General features: G+C 39.6%; 1 protein-coding gene across 1 annotated transcript; it reads right to left on the bottom strand.

Moving 5' to 3' along the window:
• Positions 1-3,377: 3,377 nt before the first annotated feature.
• Positions 3,378-5,222, bottom strand: LOC9316692 (F-box/kelch-repeat protein At1g64840). The gene has a single exon (XM_002878742.2). It carries the CDS (start codon positions 5,166-5,168, stop codon positions 3,993-3,995), a length of 1,176 nt encoding a protein of 391 aa, XP_002878788.1. The 5' UTR covers positions 5,169-5,222; the 3' UTR covers positions 3,378-3,992.
• Positions 5,223-22,294: the final 17,072 nt, after the last annotated feature.

Genomic DNA, 22,294 nt, shown 5'->3' with positions numbered 1-22,294 from the left:
GATTGGCAAGTGCTTTAGAGTCTTTACAAAGCAAAAAAATTTCTAAAGATTTAAAATACATCCAATCAAGCTTTAGAAGCTTTTGGCTTTCTTTTTTTTTTCACAGCCAAAATATTTCCTTAATTCATTTTTTTGGCTGTAGAAAGCCTTTTTTCCTAAAGCACATAATTTTCAACTTTCCAAAATTTTAAATTCTACAGCCAAAATACTACAGTAATAAAATCTACAGCGACAGCAAATAAACCTACAGTCATATTTCTACATCAAAAAATGTAAAGCTACAGCTGTTACCAATCAGGCCATCACCTTCTTTGGTTTCCTCATCAAGATCTAGTTCAGATTATATTAATAAATAATGTGGGGAGTTAAAAAAAAACATTTGCAACATTTTTTTTTTCAACAATCCAACTGTTAGTCAATTTAATTTAATTTTGGTTTCAGTTTCCTAACTAATAAGGCTCTTTTTTAAGAGAAAAAAAAACGGATTCACTATTTGGTTTCCATCAACGATTAGATCTCAAATTTAGTTTTTTTAGGTTTAATTAAACAAGGTTGGACATGCATATTTAAGTTACCTTTTTTATTTTTTTCTTTTATTTCTAAGATTCTTACCACATTAAGTTACATTAGTTACACGTCCGGACGAGATGTGCAAACTCGTTTATCGTGGTTAAAACTGATATCAGTTTAGCATACGACATGATCGAGTGGAGATTTTTGGAAGAAGTTCTTCGGACAAAAGGTTTTGCTACTTGCTGGATAACATGGATAATGGAGTGCATACGATCAATGTCTTTCTCTGTTTTAATCGAGCCCGTACGGACTTTTCGATGCAAGCCGTAGATTACGACAGGGAGATCCCTTTTCTCCATACTTATTCATACTATGTGCAGAAGTGTTGAGCTCTCTAATGACAAGTGTCAATATAAAAAGGAAAAATCAAGGAAAACGTGTTAGCAACAGAAGACCTTCGGTATCACATCTATTCATGGCTAACGATTCCTTATTTTTTCTTAAAGCAGATCATAAAAACACTACCAATCTGCTACAAATATTTAAAGAGTATGAAGCTGCATCGGGCCAAATGATCAACCTAGAGAAGTCTTCAATAACTTTTGGAAATAATGTGTATCAGCATACAAGGAATGGAATCATGAGAAATCTTCAAATACCAAATATTGGCGGTAGTGGGAAGTACTTGGGACTGCCAGAACAATTTGGGAAAAGGAAAAAGGAAATGTGCCAGTACATACAAGCCCGAGTACAACAAAAGATCGATGGTTGGCAAACAAAGTTCCTCTTAGCTGCCGGGAAAGAAACACTTATCAAAAGTATATCATATGCAATGCCGGTATATTCAATGAACTGCTTTCAACTACCAATGGAACTTTGCTCCGATATAGATAGCATGGTTGCAAGATTTTGGTGGGGCTCAACAAAAGACAAAAGAAAGCTATCATGGGTAGCTTGGCGAAAGATGGCCTCATCAAAAAAGAGTGGTGGAATGGGATTCCGAGTCCTGCATTTATTTAACCAAGCTCTTTTAGCCAACCAAGTCTGGAAAATTGTACATCGACCTAAGTGCCTCCTCTACCGCATACTCAAAGGCCGATATTTCCGTGATGGCAGCATTTTCTCGGCTACTAGAGGTATGCAGCCATCTTATGGATGGAATTCACTCCGTTTTGGTAGGGACCTACTAAATACTAAATATTTTTAGTTATGTTTTTGTTAGAAACTCACTTTAAAAAAGTGACGTCTTCTACCGTATTTGTTGTAGTGACAAACCACACTCAAACTGCACCGTACTACTAGATTTGCTTGATTGCACCGCTCAATCTACTGTTTCCATTTTCAGCCTAACTAGGTTACTTTATGCCTCATGTGCGGTTTGTTTAATACTCCTTCTGTTTCACAAAGAGTGTCATTTTGACACATTTCACACATATTAAGAAATGAGTTAAATACACAAACATACCCTTAATAATTTAAATACAAGGATTTTAGTTTTGGATAAAGGGCAAATATAGAAATTAGTTACAAAAGTTACATTGAAAATGTAAAACGACTTTAATTTTGAAACAAAAAATTAATTCCAGAACGACACTCTTTGTGAAACGGAGGGAGTAACAATTACCATTGATTTATAAATTTGATTTGATTTTACTATATTATACAAAACTAAAATATCACAATAGTTTTCGATTTTCATAACTTATGTAATTATAAGAAGTGTGTGGAAAGATATAAATTAAATGTAAAAATTTGTGTACAATAAATTAAATGAAACGATTCCATTGTTGAACACCTTCAAGGTAAAAAAATTTTTCGGGATTTTTAAAAGTTATTAATTAATTATTATTAATTTTTTTAGTAAAAATAGTGCATGTTTGGTCAGTTCTATTTTATTAATATTAACTAATTATTATTAATTTTAAAAGTTTTGTTTTATGTGGCGAGGAAGTAGAGTCAAGAGATCGCTTGTTCTTCTTTTGCTCTTACTCCTCCCAGGTTTGGTCAGTTCTAGCTCATAGAATCCTTGATCATAGGTTTACAGTAAACCGTTTACTACGTGCTAGGGGTCTCTACTTCCCTTAATTACGGCTTCGTCTACTTCACCTCTACACACCTTTACATTGAGGTCGGCGGGAACAAGCCCGGTCCGATAAAATCTGGGGCCAAATACGGAAAAAAAATTTGGGATTTTTTTAAAAATAAAAACTGCTAAAAAATTTTTTTTTGCTAATTATGGAGTATTTACAATTTTTATTTAACAATATCTCTTAATCTTTGAACATTGTTTTCTAGTTATAGGATTTTTTTGCTAATTATGAGGCTTTTTAAAAAATTATGGAGTATTTTTTTTTATTTTGAGGCCTATTTGAGACTTCGAAAAAAAAAAAAACTACATAAATGGGCCTCAAAAATGTGAGGCCCAATACAAATGTATCTTACAAATGGGTGTAGGGCCGGGCCTGGGCGGGAACGTAATGGTCGTCTTCATGGAGAGACACTAATACCTGCCCATAAGCTTACGAGAATGATCGATAAATGTGTTTGTAATCGGTTAAGCACCATAGCTTTGACAGGTGCTTACGAAGGTGGAATGCGGTTCTGGTTCCAAACTCACAATCATTAGTTTCCCAAATCCAATGTTGTAATTCTCTATCTTTTTTTGAACATTTGGTTCTAAAGTTGTATTCATTGTAAAACAGTTTTTTAGTGAATATAATTTTACATTCATTTAAAAAAAAATAGTGCATGAAAGATTAAAAAATAGTTAAAATTAGTTTTAAGACGTTTACAACAAAATTAAAATTAAACTATTTTACAAATTGCAACGCAAAATAATTTATAATTGTTTGTACTATGCAGTTTTTCTTACTCTTGGTTAAATGGTCCTAAATATTTTTTAATGTGATTTCTTATTTTTATTTTCTAGTTACAAGTCGATGATCTCATGGAGCTTCATATCTCTTCTCTGAAACCCTATTGGGAATACTTGGGTTTGTTTGAACGGAACAAACTTGGTTCCTAGTGAAACTATATCGATTAAGCATGGTGCAGAAATTAAAATAGATCTACTCCTACTCCTCGTGTTTATCTCTTAGCTTGCCTGAACATACTTGATACACATGGTTTTTAACTTTCTAGATCAGCCATTGGTGGATGATTGCTGTGAGTTAAAGCACGTAATAGTTACTCACAACGTAACTAGATTTCAACACTACATGACCACATGATACAAAGGACACAAGTCACACAACTAGACATAGCTTTGGGAGTTCATGAGACAACTATTTTCATAGACATAGCTGTCTGGTCTTGAGAATATAGCGAGTGAAAGTTAATTAAGAACAAAAACAAAAACTAAAACTAAAGTACAAGTGATCTAGTTTTCAGCATGCCGTGACACACAAAATGCAGACTTGAGAACAAAGGGTAAGATCAATGATCACAAAAGCTAATATATACAAAACCAACATTACGTCTCAGATATCCAAAGCAAGATTTTCAGCTTGGCACTCAACGCAGAGAGCCAACACGGGAGATGTGCTGAGGATTGTCACACGATTCTGTGTTGAGGATCTCCAAGTATTGAGGTCGTCCTCCGCCCTCCCTGTATGTACTCCATATTTGTAGGCAAAAGTTACATTTCCTGGCTCATTGGTGAACAAAATGGAGTTGCCACTCACACCACAGCCATCGGGAAGCTCCTTAGCCGAGCAACAGACATTTCCAAAGTGTCCCCCAATAAATAAAACACGGTTTCCCAAATCACTGACCACAACCCATGTACCAGTCTCCTCATCTAGCCTGCTCACTCTACATGTGAACCGACTAAAATCCAGTACATCATCATCAGGAATTGGGTTAAAATGCTCAACCAGGAAAAGATCATCATTGCCAGATGGAATCAGATAATCGATTGAGCGCAGAGGCTGTGAAGGCATCAGGGGAGTCACTTCCAGTGAATGAGGATCGATAACGACAATTTTTCCGGTTAAAAAAGCCGCATAAAATTTGCCTCTAAAAGTGACTAACTCCATGCATTGATAATCTGGGACATTTGTAAGCCGCTTCCACCTCATTTCGGCACTTTTTAACACCAACAAAACTTTGTTGTAGTTGAGGAGCACAACGAATTCCCGTCCTTCTCCCTCCTTGTTTAGCGGAAGGAAAGCCACACCTCTGTAATATCTTCTCCGCTCTTCCCAACCGATCATTCGATACAGATATCCCAGAGGGATAATCTGATAGTCGAGAATGTTTATCAAGGTTGGATCAGATCCTCGGATCTTCACTTTCACTGAGCATTGAAGAGGAGATGGAAGCTCCATATGATCCTCTGACTCATCTCGGCCTATTCCTCCCAGAAAATACTGGGATGGTAACGCAACATCAGCATCAGGAGCTCGGAGTCTAAACAGGAACAAAGGGACCTTCTTGAGGGTGCACAAATCTTTGCTTTCGAGAGGGAAATCGGTGAACAAGGGAAGAGAAAAACTTTGACGTAACAGGCAGGAAGGAAAGGGAAATAAGGATCGCCACGAACGACAAACCGATCGAGCATGAACAACATCGAAACCGTAATCCTCCAGATTCTTGGAGATAAGAGACAGTAGCTCCACAGGGAGCTGAGACCAGTCTGGCATCATTGATGACATCTTCTTTCTCCTTCACAGGTTTGCTGATAAAGACAGAAACCACTGCAGTTTCGAAATCTGAAGGAAATATTACAATTGTAGGGTTTAGGATATCGTAAGCAAACATGAACATAGCACCAAGAAGATTTCTCTAAGAACCTTATACAAAATTACTATAGTCTATAGCCAATTCAAGTGAGCTTCGATTTCAGTCAGGGGAACTCAAAAAAGAAACATACCTGTAGTAGTTGGAGACTGATTACGACAAAGAAACCAAGGATGGAGAAGTTTGTTAGGAGAAGAAATTACTCTGTTTTGATTTTGGGAGATGATGATGAAGAAACTAACGACGTCGTTTCTAGTAAATAAGAGAAATAAATTAATTCCGGTTCAAGGTGTCGGTTTCATCCGGTTTGTACACAACGTGTTAGTTTTTCATGTAGACACTTGTGCATTTTTCAACGTGTTCCACTGCTGAATGTTAAGCATTTTCTTTTCTTTATACTTTTGGGGTTTCAAGTCGATGATCGATGTACTTATCTGAGAACAATGTTAGAATAGTTATGGTGGTAAAGGAGGAAAACCATGAAGCTGAATCTGATGAGTCTGTGTAATCACAGTCTGAATTTCCTGACGTACTCATATATTCTTAAATGACTATTGCAGGTTTTGATGGCGACAAATCGTATTGATATTCTGGATCAAGCTCTTCTCAGGCCTCGAAGGATTGATAGAAAACAATTGAATTTCATAATCTTAATGAAGAGGTAATGCTTGTGCTTTTAGAAAATGATATTACAAGTAAGTTTAACCATGAGGTAGCAACTTTGCTCTGTTGTTTTAGGTGATATGAAGACTTGTGATTTAGACTATCATTTGCTGCATTGAAAACTTGTCTTTATCTCCATGCTCATTCTACCCAAGTGAGGCAGGACGGTTTTGGCTAATGTATGTTTCTAATTGTGGTGCAGTCACGTTTTGATATCTTGAAGATACACTCGAGGAAAATGAATTTGATGCGTGGAATCGATCTGAAAAATATTGCAGAGAAGATGAATGGTGCTTCAGGTGCTGAGCTTAAAGTAAAGTGTTTCTATTCCTCTGCTTCTATCTTGTTCTCTCTACAATTAGCCTCTCTCTTATGTTTTTGGTTATTACGGTCAGGCTGTGTGCACGGAGGCGGGAATGTTTGCGCTGCGAGAGAGGAGAGTACACGTGACCGGTGACACAGGAAGACTTTGAGATGGCGGTGGCGAAGGTAATGAAGAAAGACACAGTTTCTTTACTTTACTGTTTGTTGTTGGTTCTGAAACCTTTTTTCGGTTGGCTCATTAAACATTTAAAAACAAAGTTTTACTACTTAAACACTAGTTTATATTTTCACTAGATATGGACCCGTGCGTTGCACGGGTTACCGTTCGAAATTGTCATTTTTAGTTTTTATTTTTATAAGCTTAACTAAAATTATATAAAAATATGATTTAATTTTTAAAAAGGTAATATTTTAATTATTTTTTAAATATAGATTAATTATGAATAACGTGAAATATAAATATTATTTGTAATTTTGTTTATTATATGTTACATTATGATATTTAATAAATGCTCCTATGTGTATTATTGAAATTTAATACATTATCTATATTCATCGGAGGAGTGTATAACACTTTCTAATTTCAATGTGGGCAAGATGAAAACAAAATTGTGACAATATGAGACACTCTATAACCACATCATGTAACTTTACTTGATAATATGAGAAATCCTCAAAACAAAAAGAAAAATTCAGAAGAAATTAGGGAATATGGACTAAATAACCTAAGACTATTCTACCAAAAAAAAAAAAATAACCTAAGACTAAAAAAAAACTAAGAAAATAATATTAACTAAATAATGTCTATTTGCTATGTGGTTTTTGTCAATTTTTGGCCCATATTACTCATGAGTTATTCGTTGTCTCTTTTTTCTTTCCTCTCGCCGGCGAGAAGTCTCAAATCTCTCTTTTTCTCTCATTAGATTTCTCTTATTTTTGCTTGATCTCCTCTTTCTTTTTCTTTCTCTCCATCTCGTTGGATTTCATCACCACCATATTTTTTTTCTTTTTCCATATCACTATTTCTCTTCTTCGTCGGGCATCACCACCGAGTCTCACTACTCCGACCCACCAGACCACCACCACAACTGAATCTCACAACTATCACAATCATCATCACCATCAATACTAAATCTCGTTAATTCCAACCCACCACCTTCATCAATATTTACCACCACCACCACCAAACTTGAACCACCGTCATCAACACCAACACCACCGTTACCGCATCTTCCCCTCTTTCCCCAACTGCTCTTTTTTCTCCACCTTCTTTTTCTCCTCCAACATTGGGTCGAGCTTTTTCGACAACAACTCTATTTTATATCCATCGCCGTTCATAATTCTTAGTTTGTCCCTGTCGCCATATATTCTTAATTTATCTATTTATCTTTTTGTTTATCTATAGAGGTGAGTATTTAGAATTATTATTCTTCTATGATTAATAATTGATTATAAAATTTCTTTATTTATCATATTATACTATAAGATTGTATAATTTCATAAATCTTTTTTTAATAATCTTTTTCTTTTAGAATTAGTAGCTTTAAATTAGAATTAACCACTGCGATTAGAAAGGGTTCCGCGATTGTAATTCACAGTCATTTCTTCAAGATGTTTCTGCATTCCCAAAAGTAAATAATTTTTTAATATTAATTTTTATTTAATAATATACATATAGTTTCCTTATAATTATTTTCTTTACTTTTAATTTTTTTTATAAGATATATATGTATAATTGCCTTAATTTTTTTTCTTAAATTATTTTTATTTCAAAAGATATATCTAGTTTCCTTATATTTATCTTCTTTAAATTTTTAGAATTTTTTTTTAAATAAGATATATATGTATAATTTCTTTATAAATTGTTTTTGGTTTTACACGTTGATAAATTTGTCATGTACGTATAGTTTCCTTATATTATTTTAAAAATAAATAAAAGGAAACTTTTGTTTTACACGTGTCAAAATCTGAGATCGATAGATTTGCCACGTGTCACGATCCTATGAGTTATTAACTTTGAAAACCATACTTTATATAATAAGATGGTCTTTAAGCAGAACATTCCACATTTAAAAGTTTTGGTATAGGCTCTAATTGTGGTTTTGGAATATAACAAAATCAAACGGTTGATAAATATTCTGTTAATTTTGGGTCGTTTCGGTTTTCCAATTGCGGTAGTTTTTGTCGACCCAAAAAATTCAAGTAAAGTCCTCTTGTGTTTATGATAACTAAAGTACACTTGCACTACACTAAGATGAATGCAAAAGTATGCGGACTTGACCCATCTTATTATCCTGCAATGCACAAGTCTTCCAAGTTGTAGCCATGACGGTGGCTTGAAACACCATGGGTCAGAGCACATATGCTGCAGATCGAATATAATGAGTTTGGATATTCCATCTTGTTGGTGTAAGTTTGAAAGAAGACTATGAAGATTAAAGGCTTGAGGCCCAAGACATTATGAAACAAGTCGGTTTCATAAGAAGATTCTAGAGATAATTTTAAGACCTAATCCTAATGTGTTTAAGTCGGTTTAAAGTCTCTATATATAGAGGTACCAAGGTGTGGTAACCCTATGAGTTTTTAGAGAGTTTAGAGATTGTGTAAGCTTAGGGTTTTTGAGTTAGTTTTCCTTGAGCAATAAAGAAAAGTGTTCTTTAGATTACATAGTCTTGTTCTTATATCATAGTGTTTGATTCAATAATTGGTATCAGAGCGTGATTGAATCATACTACTTAGGTATACGATACGAAATCAGAACTACAAACGTGTGTGTGATACAAGAATACGTGTTCTTGTACAAAACCTAAAACATGGGAGATATAGTCCTTGTGAAACCTAAAGAGGTCAATTCTTCCTCTATACAATGTCCGATGCTCACTGCTACGAATTATACAGTGTGGACTATGAGGATGAAACCGATGCTTAGAGTAAACAAAGCATGGGAAGCCATCGACCCCGGATCAACTGATGGAGACTTGAATGACTTAGCAAAAGCTCTTCTCTTCCAATCAATACCAGAATCACTAATTTTGCAGGTTGGAGAATACAAAACTGCAAAACAAGTATGGGATGCCATAAAAACAAGAAATCTAGGTGCAGATAGAGTTAAAGAAGCTCGACTTCAAACTCTAATGTCTGATTTTGATCGTCTTAAGATGAAAGAAACAGAGAGTATTGATGAGTTTGCAGGGAAACTCTCAGAAATATCCACCAAAGCTGCAGCCCTAGGAGAGAAAATTAATGAAACAAAGTTGGTCAAGAAGTTTCTTGGATCTGTACCAAGAAAGAAATACATTCATATTGTAGCCTCACTTGAACAAGTTCTTGATCTCAAGAAAACAGGTTTTGAAGACATAGTAGGGAGACTTAAAACCTATGAAGAAAGAGTTCTTGATGAAGAAGAAGAACCAACAGCTGATCAGGGAAAACTCATGTATGCAAATTATGAGTCACAGTCATACCAAGGTAGCTATGGAGGTGGAAGAGGCAGAGGAGGACGATATCCTCAAGGAGGAAGAGGACGAGGTAGGTTTAATAATCAACAAAACAGAAGGCAAGAAAGGGACAAATCTAAAGTAGTTTGCTATAGATGTGACAAGCTGGCTCAGTTTGCTTCTAATTGCCCGGATAGATTGCTTAAGCTTCAGGAAGCACAAGAAAACAAAGATGATGAAACACATGAGGCAGAGGAGTTGATGGTACATGAGGTGGTCTACTTAAATGAGAAGAATTTCAAGCCAAGAAACTTTGAGACTCAAGAAGATGGAAAGAATGTTTGGTATTTGGATAATGGTGCAAGCAACCATATGTCAGGAAACAGAGAATTCTTTTCAAAACTTGATGAAACAGTCACTGGAAAGGTGAGATTTGGAGATGACTCAAAGATAGACATAAAGGGAAAAGGATCAGTCTGGTTTGTTAGCAAGAACAATGACAAGAAAATACTTGCAGATGTATACTTTATACCGGATTTAAAAAGCAATATCATCAGTTTGGGTCAAGCAACTGAATCAGGATGTGATGTTAGGATGAAAGAGGATTATCTTACTGTTCATGATAAAGAAGGAAAGCTTCTGGTAAAAGCTAAAAGATCAAAGAACAGACTTTACAAAGTCTTCATGGAATCTGAGTCTGAAAGATGCCTGCAAGTAAAAGAACTGAGTGAGTCAGCCAAATGGCATGCAAGATTAGGACATATCGGATTAGAAACAATGAAGACAATGATAAAGAAAGAATTGATTACAGGTTTGCCAATTATTCAAACAGAAAAGGAGACATGTGTCTCATGTCTACTTGGGAAACAATCTAGGAAAGTATTTCCTCAGGCAACTTCATACAGAGCAGGAACAAAGTTAGAACTTGTGCATGGAGATCTTTGTGGACCCATTACACCATCAACATTGGCCCGGAATAGATATGTCTTCGTATTGATTGATGATCATTCTCGATATATGTGGTCTATACTCTTGAAAGAGAAAAGTGAAGCATTTGAGAAATTTAAAAAGTTCAGAAGATTAGTTGAGCAAGAAACTGGTGCTACTATTAAAACATTTAGAACAGATAGGGGCGGTGAGTTTATATCTCAAGAATTTCAAGCTTACTGTGAAAATGCTGGGATACAGAGACATCTTACTGCACCATACACCCCACAGCAGAATGGAGTCGTAGAAAGACGTAATCGAACTCTTTTAGAAATGACAAGAAGCATTCTTAAGCATATGAATATGCCAAACTACTTATGGGGAGAGGCAGTGAGACATGCCACGTATTTGATAAATCGGGTTGGAACTAGAACATTGATTGCAAAGACACCATATGAAGCTTTCAAGGGAAGAAAACCAAATGTGGAACACTTACGCGTATTTGGCTGCACAGGATATGCAAAAACAGAAGCTCAACACCTAAGAAAACTTGATGATCGTTCAAAACCATTAGTGCACTTGGGTACGGAACCAGGCACAAAGGCTTATAGGATGCTGGATCCAACTACTCGGAGAATAACAGTGAGTAGGGATGTCATTTTTGACGAAATAAAAGGCTGGAAATGGAGCCATCTGGGAAAAGATACAGGAGAGGAACTTGGAACGTTTAAACTGAGTGTGAATGTTGGAGTTTTTGGAAATAATGGTCTTAGAGAAGCCCAAAATACTCAAACTCAAACCACAAATGAGACTAATGAAGTTGAAACTGTTGATGAAGAAAACAGTGAAACAGAGGAAACAGGGGAAAGAGATGAGTTTTGTGAGGAAGAAACAGAGGATACTGAGATCCATGAACAGAACCCAGAGCAAATACAATCACCGCCTGCCAGAAGAACCTCACAAAGACAAGTTACAAGACCAAAGTACTTAAACGATTATGTACTGTTGGCTGAGCTTGAAAGTGAACGCCTCTTGTTGGCTTTGGATGAAGAACCATGGGATTATGAGGAAGCAAAAGAAATGGTAGAATGGAGAGAAGCCTGTAAAGATGAGATCTCATCAATTACTAAAAATAACACATGGATCTTAGTTGATCTTCCTAGTGGAGCTAAACCTATAGGACTGAAGTGGGTGTTTAAAATCAAGAAAAATTCAGATGGTTCTATAAACAAATATAAAGCAAGATTAGTTGCTAAAGGGTATGTGCAAAAACATGGGATTGACTTTGATGAAGTATTTGCTCCAGTAGCAAGGATTGAGACTATTAGGTTCATAATTGCTTTAGCAGCATCAAACGGCTGGGAAGTACATCATCTAGACGTAAAAACAGCGTTCTTGCATGGAGAGCTAAAGGAGACTGTGTTTGTCTCACAACCAGAAGGGTTTATAGAAGAAGAAAAGAAAGATAAAGTATACAAACTTAACAAAGCACTCTATATGCTTAGACAAGCACCAAGAGCATGGAATAATAAACTAAACCAGATCCTTCAAGGTTTAGGCTTCGTAAAATGCTCTAAAGAACCCTCCTTATACAGGAAAAGGAAGGATGAATGTCTTCTAGTTGTGGCAGTGTATGTTGATGATTTGCTAGTTACAGGCTCTAACTCAGAACAAATTTATGAATTCAAGAAAGGAATGTCTGCAACGTTTGAGATGAGTGATTTAGGCCTGTTGACCTATTATCTTGGTATAGAGGTAGTTCAGCATGAAAAGGGCATTACTATGAAACAGGGAAGGTATGCAGAGAAAATACTAGAGGAAGTAAAAATGAGTGAATGTAATGCAGTTCACATACCAATGAATGCTGGCTTGAAGTTGTCAAAAGCAGAGGAAGAGAAGAGTGTGGATAAGAAAGAGTTTAGAAGGATCATTGGATGTCTCAGGTATTTACTTCATACAAGACCTGACCTCTCTTTCAGTGTTGGTGTGTTAAGTAGATATCTATAAGATCCAAAAGAATCCCATAAAGTTGCCTTGAAACAAGTACTTAGGTACTTAAAAGGCACTCTGAACTATGGTCTCTCATTTACTCGGGGAACTAAACAAGGTCTGGTAGGTTATAGTGACAGTAGTCACAATGTAGATGAGGATGATGGTAAGAGTACAACAGGGCACATATTCTACCTTGGAGATTGCCCAATTACTTGGTGTACTAAGAAACAAGACACAGTGGCATTGTCGTCGTGTGAGGCTGAGTTTATGGCCGCTACTGAGGCTGCCAAACAAGCCATTTGGCTTCAAGATCTTTTGGAAGAAGTAACCGGAGAAAGGTGTGAGAAGGTAATGCTTCGAATTAACAATAAGTCCGCAATTGCCTTGGCCAAGAACCCGGTATTCCATGGAAGAAGTAAGCACATACACAAGAGATATCACTTTATACGTGAATGTGTAGAAAATGAGTTAGTCGATGTGGAACATGTGCCGGGAGAAGAACAAAAGGCTGATATCTTAACCAAGGCTCTTGGACGGATTAAATACAAGAAAATGAGAGAGCTTGTAGGGATTCAAGATGTGACAGAAGGTGATTTCAAACTTAAGGGAGTGAATGTTGGTGTAAGTTTGAAAGAAGACTATGAAGATTAAAGGCTTGAGGCCCAAGACATTGTGGATGTCGGATTCACACACTCAAGTATTCTATTAAGTAGGAAAGATTATTCTTGAGGGGCAAAAAATGAATATGTAAAAAGCTTATGAATTGCTACGAAAATTGCTATATTCTTTCTTTCTCGAGAGGCCGATCCCCTTTTACATGATCATTGGCCTTTTATTTATACATAGAGAAACGACATTAAAATGAGTAATTAAGTACAATTATTCCTTCTTAAATGCGTCCGTTTTGATTCTTCGACTTTAATGCTCAACGTTTGAATTTGAGTTGACTCTGATCTTCTTGGGCCTCGCCTTTTCGGCCCAAGTCTCCTCGAACTGACTTACCCGTGTCTTCTACACCGAACTCGTACCACAGTGCAGTCACTTCGGATTCTCGAAGTGGTGATAACCACTTCGACCGTTCCTTCGGCTCATGGGCTCAACGGGTTTTGCCTTTTATGGGCCATTACCTTGACTACGTGGCAATCTTTGGTTGGTCCCGGACTTCTGGTGCGGGATCCGACACCAACAATTAGCCCCCCAAGTCCTTCGAAGTGTCATTCCAATTCGGAGGACTTTAAATGCTTTAAATGACCAAAGATTGCGCCCGAGAATCTTCCTGATTTCCCGCCGAAAATCTCATCACTCCCTTAATTTCGGCACTAGCCATTTTTACCCGATTGACATCTGTCATCATTATGACCGTGTATTAATTAATTACTATTAAAACGGGAAAGAACCTTCCCACTTCCCACACAACTTCCGAGGCGGTTTCATCATTAGCTTGAGGTAACTTCTTTTCACCATTACTCTCTTCTTTTACTTTTGCGCTTTAATCAAAAACCTCTCTCTACCTTTCCTCACGAAAACTCTCTTCGCCGGATCTTGAATTTTTCATTTTTCTCCGATGACTTCTGATTCCGAGAGACCTGAATCTCCTTCTTACGACGAGAGGCGCTCTAGTAATGATGAATGCACTCGTCCTAACGATATTGCCGGTCCTCATTACAAATCCATCTGTACTCTTCAGTCCCTTGAGCGATTAAAGGGGCTCTGTCAAATTCCTCCTGAAATCATAGCGGAGGCGCAAATAGCCGACCCTACGGAATCCCCGGAGAACCACCGTGTCGGCTACTTTTGTGTTTACGAAATTTACTTCAAGGGCTGCAGACTGACCTTCCCCCTTCCCGAAGCCCTAGTTCGATTCTTGGCGGCTCTCGAGATCGCCTTACCTCAATTAACCCCCAATCTCCTCCGAACTATCCTCGGGATTATAACCGTTGCGGCGGAGGCCGGCTACGTCATTGGAGTCCCCGAGCTGAATGAACTTCTAAGTGTGAGGAGTTCTTCAAAGAAAACAGGATACTTCTCGGCATATCCAAATGCCAATAGAAACGTTATTTCGCACCTCCCGAACAAGGATGAAAACTGGCATCATCCTTGGTTTTTGATTAAGAAAACTCCTGCTTCGATTGGGAATCTTTCCGATGTACTCCCATCGAAGTGGTCTACGAAACCTGGTAGAGACTAGGTCGTATATTCCTTTCCTGTTCATTATTATTTCTTTACTGACCAAATTCGTTGTTTCATTTCGCAGCTCTCATCGCTTCAACTCTTCCGACCGAAGAATTTGTCAAGTTCTTCAAAACAATCCTTGAAGGGGAAACCCTCTGGAATTCTTTCACCCTCGACCGATTTGGCGAGGCCAACCGAAAACTCAGGATGAGTCCTCCCAATCTACTTCATCGTCTTCCGCCTCCTCCCTCAACTCAGGGAATGTCAGCTCGGGCCCTCGCTGCCCAGCGTAAGAAACTCTCCAAGCCGATAGCAGAGGCTTGTGATGAAAACAAGGCGTTCCTTGCGGCCGCCATCGACAAAAAAGATTACAGCAGGACCCTGCTGGTTGATGACAACAGCTCCGAGGGAGCCAGGTCCGTTGCTGCTTATAGGTTGACACCTCGCCACGAGCGCCGCGACGAACGTTCTCCTCGGAGAGAGCGGTCTCCTCGTCGTGACTCTCCTCGCCCTTCCCGAGACGACCTCAGCAACGAACCACTTAAGAATCTGGTTCGTAAGAAGAGGGATAAGTCGTCCCGTGATGACTCGTCTCCGCGAAGGGAGAAATCAAGGGCCCGGACTGACCGTTCACCTCGATCATCCCCTCCTACTGAACCAATGGGTCCTCCCCAACCTGTTGACATGTCTTCTTCTTCCCATCCCGTCAGCGAAAAGACTGCTCGGAGTGCATCCCCTAAAAGGGGAGATTCTGAATCTCGAGATGCTTCCTCGAGGTTGAAGCCTGCTCTTGTCCCTCAAGTCAAATCGCTTTCAGGTTTGGCGATCTACACACACTTTAAACTTTTTGTCTCTATTAAAATTCCAATTTTTACAACCCTTCCTTCTTCGCAGCTATGGAGAAAGAAGGCAGCGTCTTCCGATGCTTCAAGACCCGATCGGGTTCGATCTTGCCAGACTTCAACAAATGACGCCCTGCGATTCGTGAACGCTATTTGCTTCACGCTTATCATTCATCTCGGGTTAGTTCCTTTCTTCTTTTTTTTTTGTTGTTTTTTTTTTTTATGTATCGCCATTCTTCAAACTGACTCGCCATCCCGAGTTTATAATGCCAGGCTCATAACGAACTTAACGATATGATCGAACATTACGAAGGGTTGGTCATTGGACGGGAGAAGGAGATTGACATGTGGAAGAAGAAATTCTCAGCTCTTGAGGCTGAACTCAATTCTTCCGCTGGCTCCAAGCACGATCTGGAGGACAAGGTTGACAGTTTAACATCCGAGCTGGCGCAGGTAAAGGGGGAGCTGCAAGACTACTACGACCGGAATTACAAACTCCAGGACGAACTTTCTGGTGTTCAGGGTAGACTTCATGAATCCGAATCAACCGCCGATACCCTGAACAACCAACTTATCGAGCTCGACGCGAAGTATAAAGCGTTAGCCAAGTTGCGTAATTCCGAGTTAGCAAGGTCGGCTTCGAAGGCCAGAAAGGAGGTTAAGGGACGCGGGATGGAATTGATCCAAGGGGCCATTCGCTTCATGCAAACCGAGAAGGCTAAGTCAGACTTGGAGTCAGACATCAAGGAGCATGAAAGCAACCTGATTCTGCTGGATCAAATCCATGAAGCAGATTTCTCCGAGGAGCAAGAAAGGACCGAGCTGTCAACTAATCTTTCTGAAAAACGGAGTCGCTTGGCAGCTCTTCCCACTTCGACCTTCAACCCGCTTGACTTCGAGGAATTCTTTACTGAATCACCTCCTATAAGCGAATCGGGTTTAGACTGGGCAGGTAACGCTTGGCTCCTAACGCTTACCTTTTCTTACCTTATACCTTTGATTGACTAGATTTATTATTTCTAGGCTCAAGTGAGACGGAAGACGTTGTCCCGCCCGTAGCTCCTATGGCACCGGAGGTCACTCCGGAGGTTGGTTGCACCGCGGAGGGTGGTCAGGGAGCTTCATCTGATCAAGCTGAGCCGGGATCCGAGGTGGAGGTCAATCCGTAGTGGCTGTGTCCACTTCAAACTGGGGACTGTCCCATTTAGTTTAAACTCAATTTCGAACTTGTTTTTGGCCTAAGGAGGCTTTATAATTTCTTTTGAACAAGATATTTGCCTGAAGAGGCTTTTAAACCTTTTTAGGTTACGACCCAAGGGGGTTTGGTTAAAATTTATATGCGGGTTTGCAAAGTCCGCTTTTAACCTTTTGTGGCCTTGTGGTTATGCTTTCGAGATTTTTAGGCTGATCAGACCTTTCTCTTTAGAATGCGAGAGCTGAGCTCGGCTTAAAGCGAGTTCCCCACTTCGGGTTTAGTCAACTCGATAAATTTATTGGGCTTGGGCCTTAGAAACTTTTGTAGTTAATGCGACGGTTGCTCTTTCCCTTCTTAAGGAAAACGGCTCGTCTTTTAATGCAATAACTGCCTTTTCTCGATTTTCCAAAAATGGTTTAAACCATTCGGACACGCTACCATTAATGGATTTATGGTTCCAAGACAAACCCTAAATCATTATAAATAAAGGCTTACCTACCTCCAGGCTTTATTTAAACACGATTTTAGAATCTTACTTGAGAAATATTTCGAGAATGGAAAACGAAACAGTTGCCCCCATCGATCCCGGCAGCCCACTCTTCTTGTCTGGCGACGGCTTTGATCCGGCCGGCGTTCTCTTCCCTCACGCCGTCTTTCACTTTCCTTCAAAGGAGAAGAAAGAGGCTTGCGACTTTATCGACAAGGTAAATATTTAAAGTTTTTGACTTAAAAACTTTTTGTTTCATCTTATTCATTCATCTTTATGCTAGGTTGTCGACAAGCACCGTCGCTTATGTGAAGAGAGGCAACGGCTGGGCCTTAAAAGGCAAACACTCGAGACTCGCATTGCTCGGGTGGAGAGGAAGATACGGGCCTTGGAGAGTGATCCCTTTCAATGGGAGTGGCGGAACTTCGACTCCATCGCTGAGATCCCGAAGATGCTTCGGATGTATCTCCGCGCTAAAGGAGTCCCGGGTCCCGTGAACGCCCCTGTCTGCGCCGTTCCATCTGACAGTGAAGAGGAAGACGATTTGGAGGAGGAGGCCAGCAACTGTCGGAAACGCGTTCGGGATCGTTCCGAAGTGGATGCCAAGAACAAGGCGTCCACTTCGAAGACTAAACCGGCGATGAAGGAGCCTGTTCCTGAGCCTCTCCCATAAATGTTCTTTAACTTCTTCACTTCTTTTTTTTTTAAACTCGTAATGGGCTTCGGCCCCTTTTTATTTATGGAAATATTTGCGACTTTCCTTTCTTTTCAAATACTCTCGGAGATGCGCCTTTTAATGTAGGATCTGTTCGAGGGCATAAATCTCTCCGTGAATCACTCCATTCCTTGGATAGAATCCGCAGTTTGTTAGGGATATGACGTTCCTATAAATTATAGTCTTAATTTCCCTTTACTTCTCACCATTCTTTTCATTTTGGTAGGTATGGAGTTCAATCTTCGCTGTTCAGAATCTATGCCCGACTTCTCCAGAATCAGAATGATGAGCGAAGATGTTCCAAATGAGCCAAACAGGCAGCCTCCTCCACTTCGCGGCTTCTTGAGATCTCAGATCCGAGCCCCATGTGCTTTGATCAGGGATCTCTCAATCAGAGACCAAGGAACAGCGACGGCGTTCATAGAGGCACTCGAGCTTCAACACCAGAAGCTTATGTCGGAAAAGAGGAGACTCCGGAAGAGGATTAACCGGATGCAACGCCGGCTTACTACGGTGTCAAGAAATCTTCACATCCTTGAATCTCACCCCGGAGAGTGGATTGAGCTTGGAATCTCTGACTTTGCTCGAATTCCGGACTGCATGATGCCAATCCTCGATCTTGCTGGTCAAGGAGTTGAAGTGTTCTGCTCGTCAACAAGGTTTTCGTAGTCCGAAATGTACGATAAGGGACATTCCGTTTTTTAAATAACGCTTTATTTCCCATCTCTTGTATGTTCGCATAGTTCGAACCTTTATTTGCTTCACTTGTTCGGAAAATCGAACCTTTTTCCTTTAATAAAGAAATAAAACAAATTTTTATTAATAGCTGAACTCGTTTTCGAGCTGCCTACGTACCCATCTCGGGATCAAGCCACACCGTAGTTCATGTACATAAACAATGTATGTAGTTCTAAACATAAAACTTCTTCAGGTTGATCACATTCCAAGGTCGCTTGACTGGATTGTCTTCTAAGTCTTTCAACCTATAAACACCGTTCCGAACCACTTCGGTAATAATGTAAGGTCCTTCCCAATTAATACCGAGTTTGCCGGCGCCTTCTTCTTTTTTATTGTCAAAGACGCGCCTTAATACATAATCTCCCACGAAGAACGGCCTACTTTTAACCTTAGAGTTGTAATACCGGGCTGCTGCCTGTTGGTAATTCTGAATCCGAATTAGAGCTTGATCACGCCTTTCATTTATGGTATCTAGTGAATCGTTAAGCATTGCTGAATTTCCTTCCTCATTTAACGGTGCTTATGTTCGACGAAGTCCGGGCACATTGAGTTCAGCTGGTACTACCGCCTTCATGCCGTAAACCAGAGAAAATGGAGTTTCTCCAGTAGGCCGCCGAGGGGTTGTACGATAGGCCCAAAGGACGGGTTGGAGTTCTTCATACCATCCTCCCTTTAGATGACTTAAGCGTTTCTTGAGATTGCTTAATATTGTCTTGTTTGCGGCTTCAGCTTGACCGTTTCCTTGCGGATATCGTGGAGTAGAATAACTAACTTTGATTCTCCAGTCCGCACAAAAGGCATCAAACTCGTGTGAAATGAATTGTGGTCCATTATCAGTGACTATTTCGTATGGAACTCCATGTCGACATATAATGTTTTTCCAAATAAAGGTCTTTACCGCCGAATCCTTGATACTAACATACGCCTCAGCTTCAATCCATTTTGAAAAGTAGTCCGTAAGGACTAAAAGGTACTGTACACCTCGAGTTGATTTGTGTAATGGTCCAATGATGTCCATTGACCACCTCATAAACGGGTATGGGGCGGAAATGGAAGAGAATAATTCCGACGGTTGATGGATCAATGGTGCATGGAGTTGACAGCGCTTGCATCTTTGGGCGAACTTAATTTTAATTTTAAAAGCCATAGCTCTTCCTGATGAATGACTCCCACATAATCCTTCATGCACTTCGCTCATGACAATTTCGACTTCGGGCCCAAAAATGCATAATAGGTAAGGGTCACTGACACCTCGTCTATATAACGCATCCTTTGACAGACAAAATTTCGCGCTAACGACTTTCATTTTCCTGGCCTGCCATTTATTCTTTGGGAGCTCACCTGTCATGATGTAGTGCTTTATTGGCTCCCTCCAGTCAGCCCCCCAGTCTTTAGCCGGAATTTGGTCAACTTTTTGAAATATTCATGGCTCTGGTTCGGGATGCTCGTTTGGTTCAAGAACATCCTCCTCGATTAACGGTTCAGTTTCTAATATTGTTTCTGGAATCACATCTTCAGCTAAGACAACGGGTTCCTTGTTAGATGTATTTGATCCCCTTGACTTCCTCCGTTTGTTGGGTGGCGGTTCGATCTCTGGTTCGCCACGGTCGCGTGCCGCTGCTCGAGACCTTGTAACGACGAGGGTTTCTTTGTTGTCTTGAATGCTTCGCTCCGAAATACATTCCACTGGAATAACTCTTTTCAACTCAGGATCTGACGTTGACGCCAATGCGGCAAGCGCGTCCGCAGTTGTATTCTCTCCTCGAGGTATGCGGATTAATTCAAATTTCGAGAAATTTTTAGATAAATCCTTTACCACTTCGAGGTACGCTTCCATTCTTGAATCTTTGGCTTCATAGTCTCCATTAAATTGGTTAACTACTAATTGCGAATCGCAATAAGCCAATATTTCCTTAGCTCCAACTCCTTGTGCTAATCGAAGTCCGGCAATCAGGGCTTCGTATTCTGCCTCGTTGTTGGAGGCATTGAATAACAACCGGAATGATTGTTCTAGAATTTCTGACGTCGGAGACTCCAACTTGATTCCCACTCCGGATCCTTGTTTTGTTGAAGACCCATCTACGTGTAATTTCCAAGTTTGGTTCTCCGGTTGTTCTATCGTTCCAGGTATTGGTAGTTCGGTCAGGAAATCTGCTAAGACCTGAGCCTTCATACTGATCCGGCTTTTGAACTCTATGTCGTACTCGCTTAATTCCACCGCCCATTTCGCCAATCGTCCGGACTGGCTTGGACTATGAAGTATTGTTCGGAGTGGCTGGTTGGTTAATACCTCAACCGGATGGGATTGAAAGTACGGGCGTAGCTTTCGAGCCGATATCACCACTGCGAGCGCGAGTTTTTCCATCATTGTGTATCTGGTTTCTGGATCCGTCATTGTCTTGCTCACATAATAAATTGGTTTCTGCTCCCCACGGTCTTCCCGAACCAAGACTCCACTAACTGCGTGGTTTGAAACCGACACATACAAATAAAGTTTTTCATCCACTTCTGGTTTGGACAATATAGGCGGAGTGGTTAAGTATGCTTTAAGCTGCCCAAAAGCTTCTTCACACTTCTCGTCCCAAAGGAATCCTTTGTTCCCTTTTAGAATTTGGTAGAAAGGCAACGACTTATCTGTTGATCTCGAGATAAAACGATTCAGAGCCGCAATCCGCCCAGTCAACCGTTGTACTTCTTTGAAGTTTCTTGGAGAGGGCATGTTCAGAAATGCGTTGATTTGATTTGGATTGGCTTCGATTCCTCTTTCCGTCACGATATAACCAAGAAATTCTCCGGATGGGACTCCAAATGTGCACTTCGCCGGGTTCAGCTTCATTTGATATTTATTGAGAATATCAAAACATTCCTCTAAATGCTTAACGTGATCCTCTTTCTTTAACGACTTAACCAACATATCATCTATGTAGACTTCCATTGTTTTCCCGAGATGATTATGGAACATCTCGTTAACCAGCCGTTGGTAAGTTGCTCCTGCATTTTTCAAACCAAAAGGCATTACCTTGTAACAATAGATACCTCTATCAGTAATGAATGACGTCTTTTCTTGATCTTCGGGGTTCATCATTATTTGATTATAACCCGAGAAGGCGTCCATGAATGTTAACAACTCGTTCCCAGCGGTGGACTCTACAAGTCGATCTATATGTGGGAGCGGGAAACTATCTTTGGGACATGCTTTATTTAGGTCTGTGAAATCGATGCAAACCCTATCTTTCCCGTTCTTCTTTTTGACGACGACAGTGTTTGCTATCCATTCCGGGTATTGCACTTCTCTTATGGATCCTATCTTCAAAAGTTTATCTACTTCGTCATTTACTATTTTGGCTCGCTCCACTCTGAGCTTTCTTCTTTTCTGTTTCACCGGTTTGAAGCTCGGATCTACGTTTAGCTCGTGACAAATTATACTTGGATCTATACCAGGCATGTCTGCTGCTGACCATGCAAACGATGTTTTGTTTCTCTTTAAAAGTTCGATCAAAGCTTCTTTTATTTGGCCAGTCAGAGTTGCTCCAATTCGAATTTTCCGGT

Source organism: Arabidopsis lyrata, assembly GCF_000004255.2.
Source record: "Arabidopsis lyrata subsp. lyrata unplaced genomic scaffold ARALYscaffold_4, whole genome shotgun sequence".
NCBI classification, from domain to species: domain Eukaryota; kingdom Viridiplantae; phylum Streptophyta; class Magnoliopsida; order Brassicales; family Brassicaceae; genus Arabidopsis; species Arabidopsis lyrata.
The sequence above is the reverse complement of the archived record's forward strand: the minus strand, read 5'-3'. Positions and strand labels throughout refer to the sequence as shown.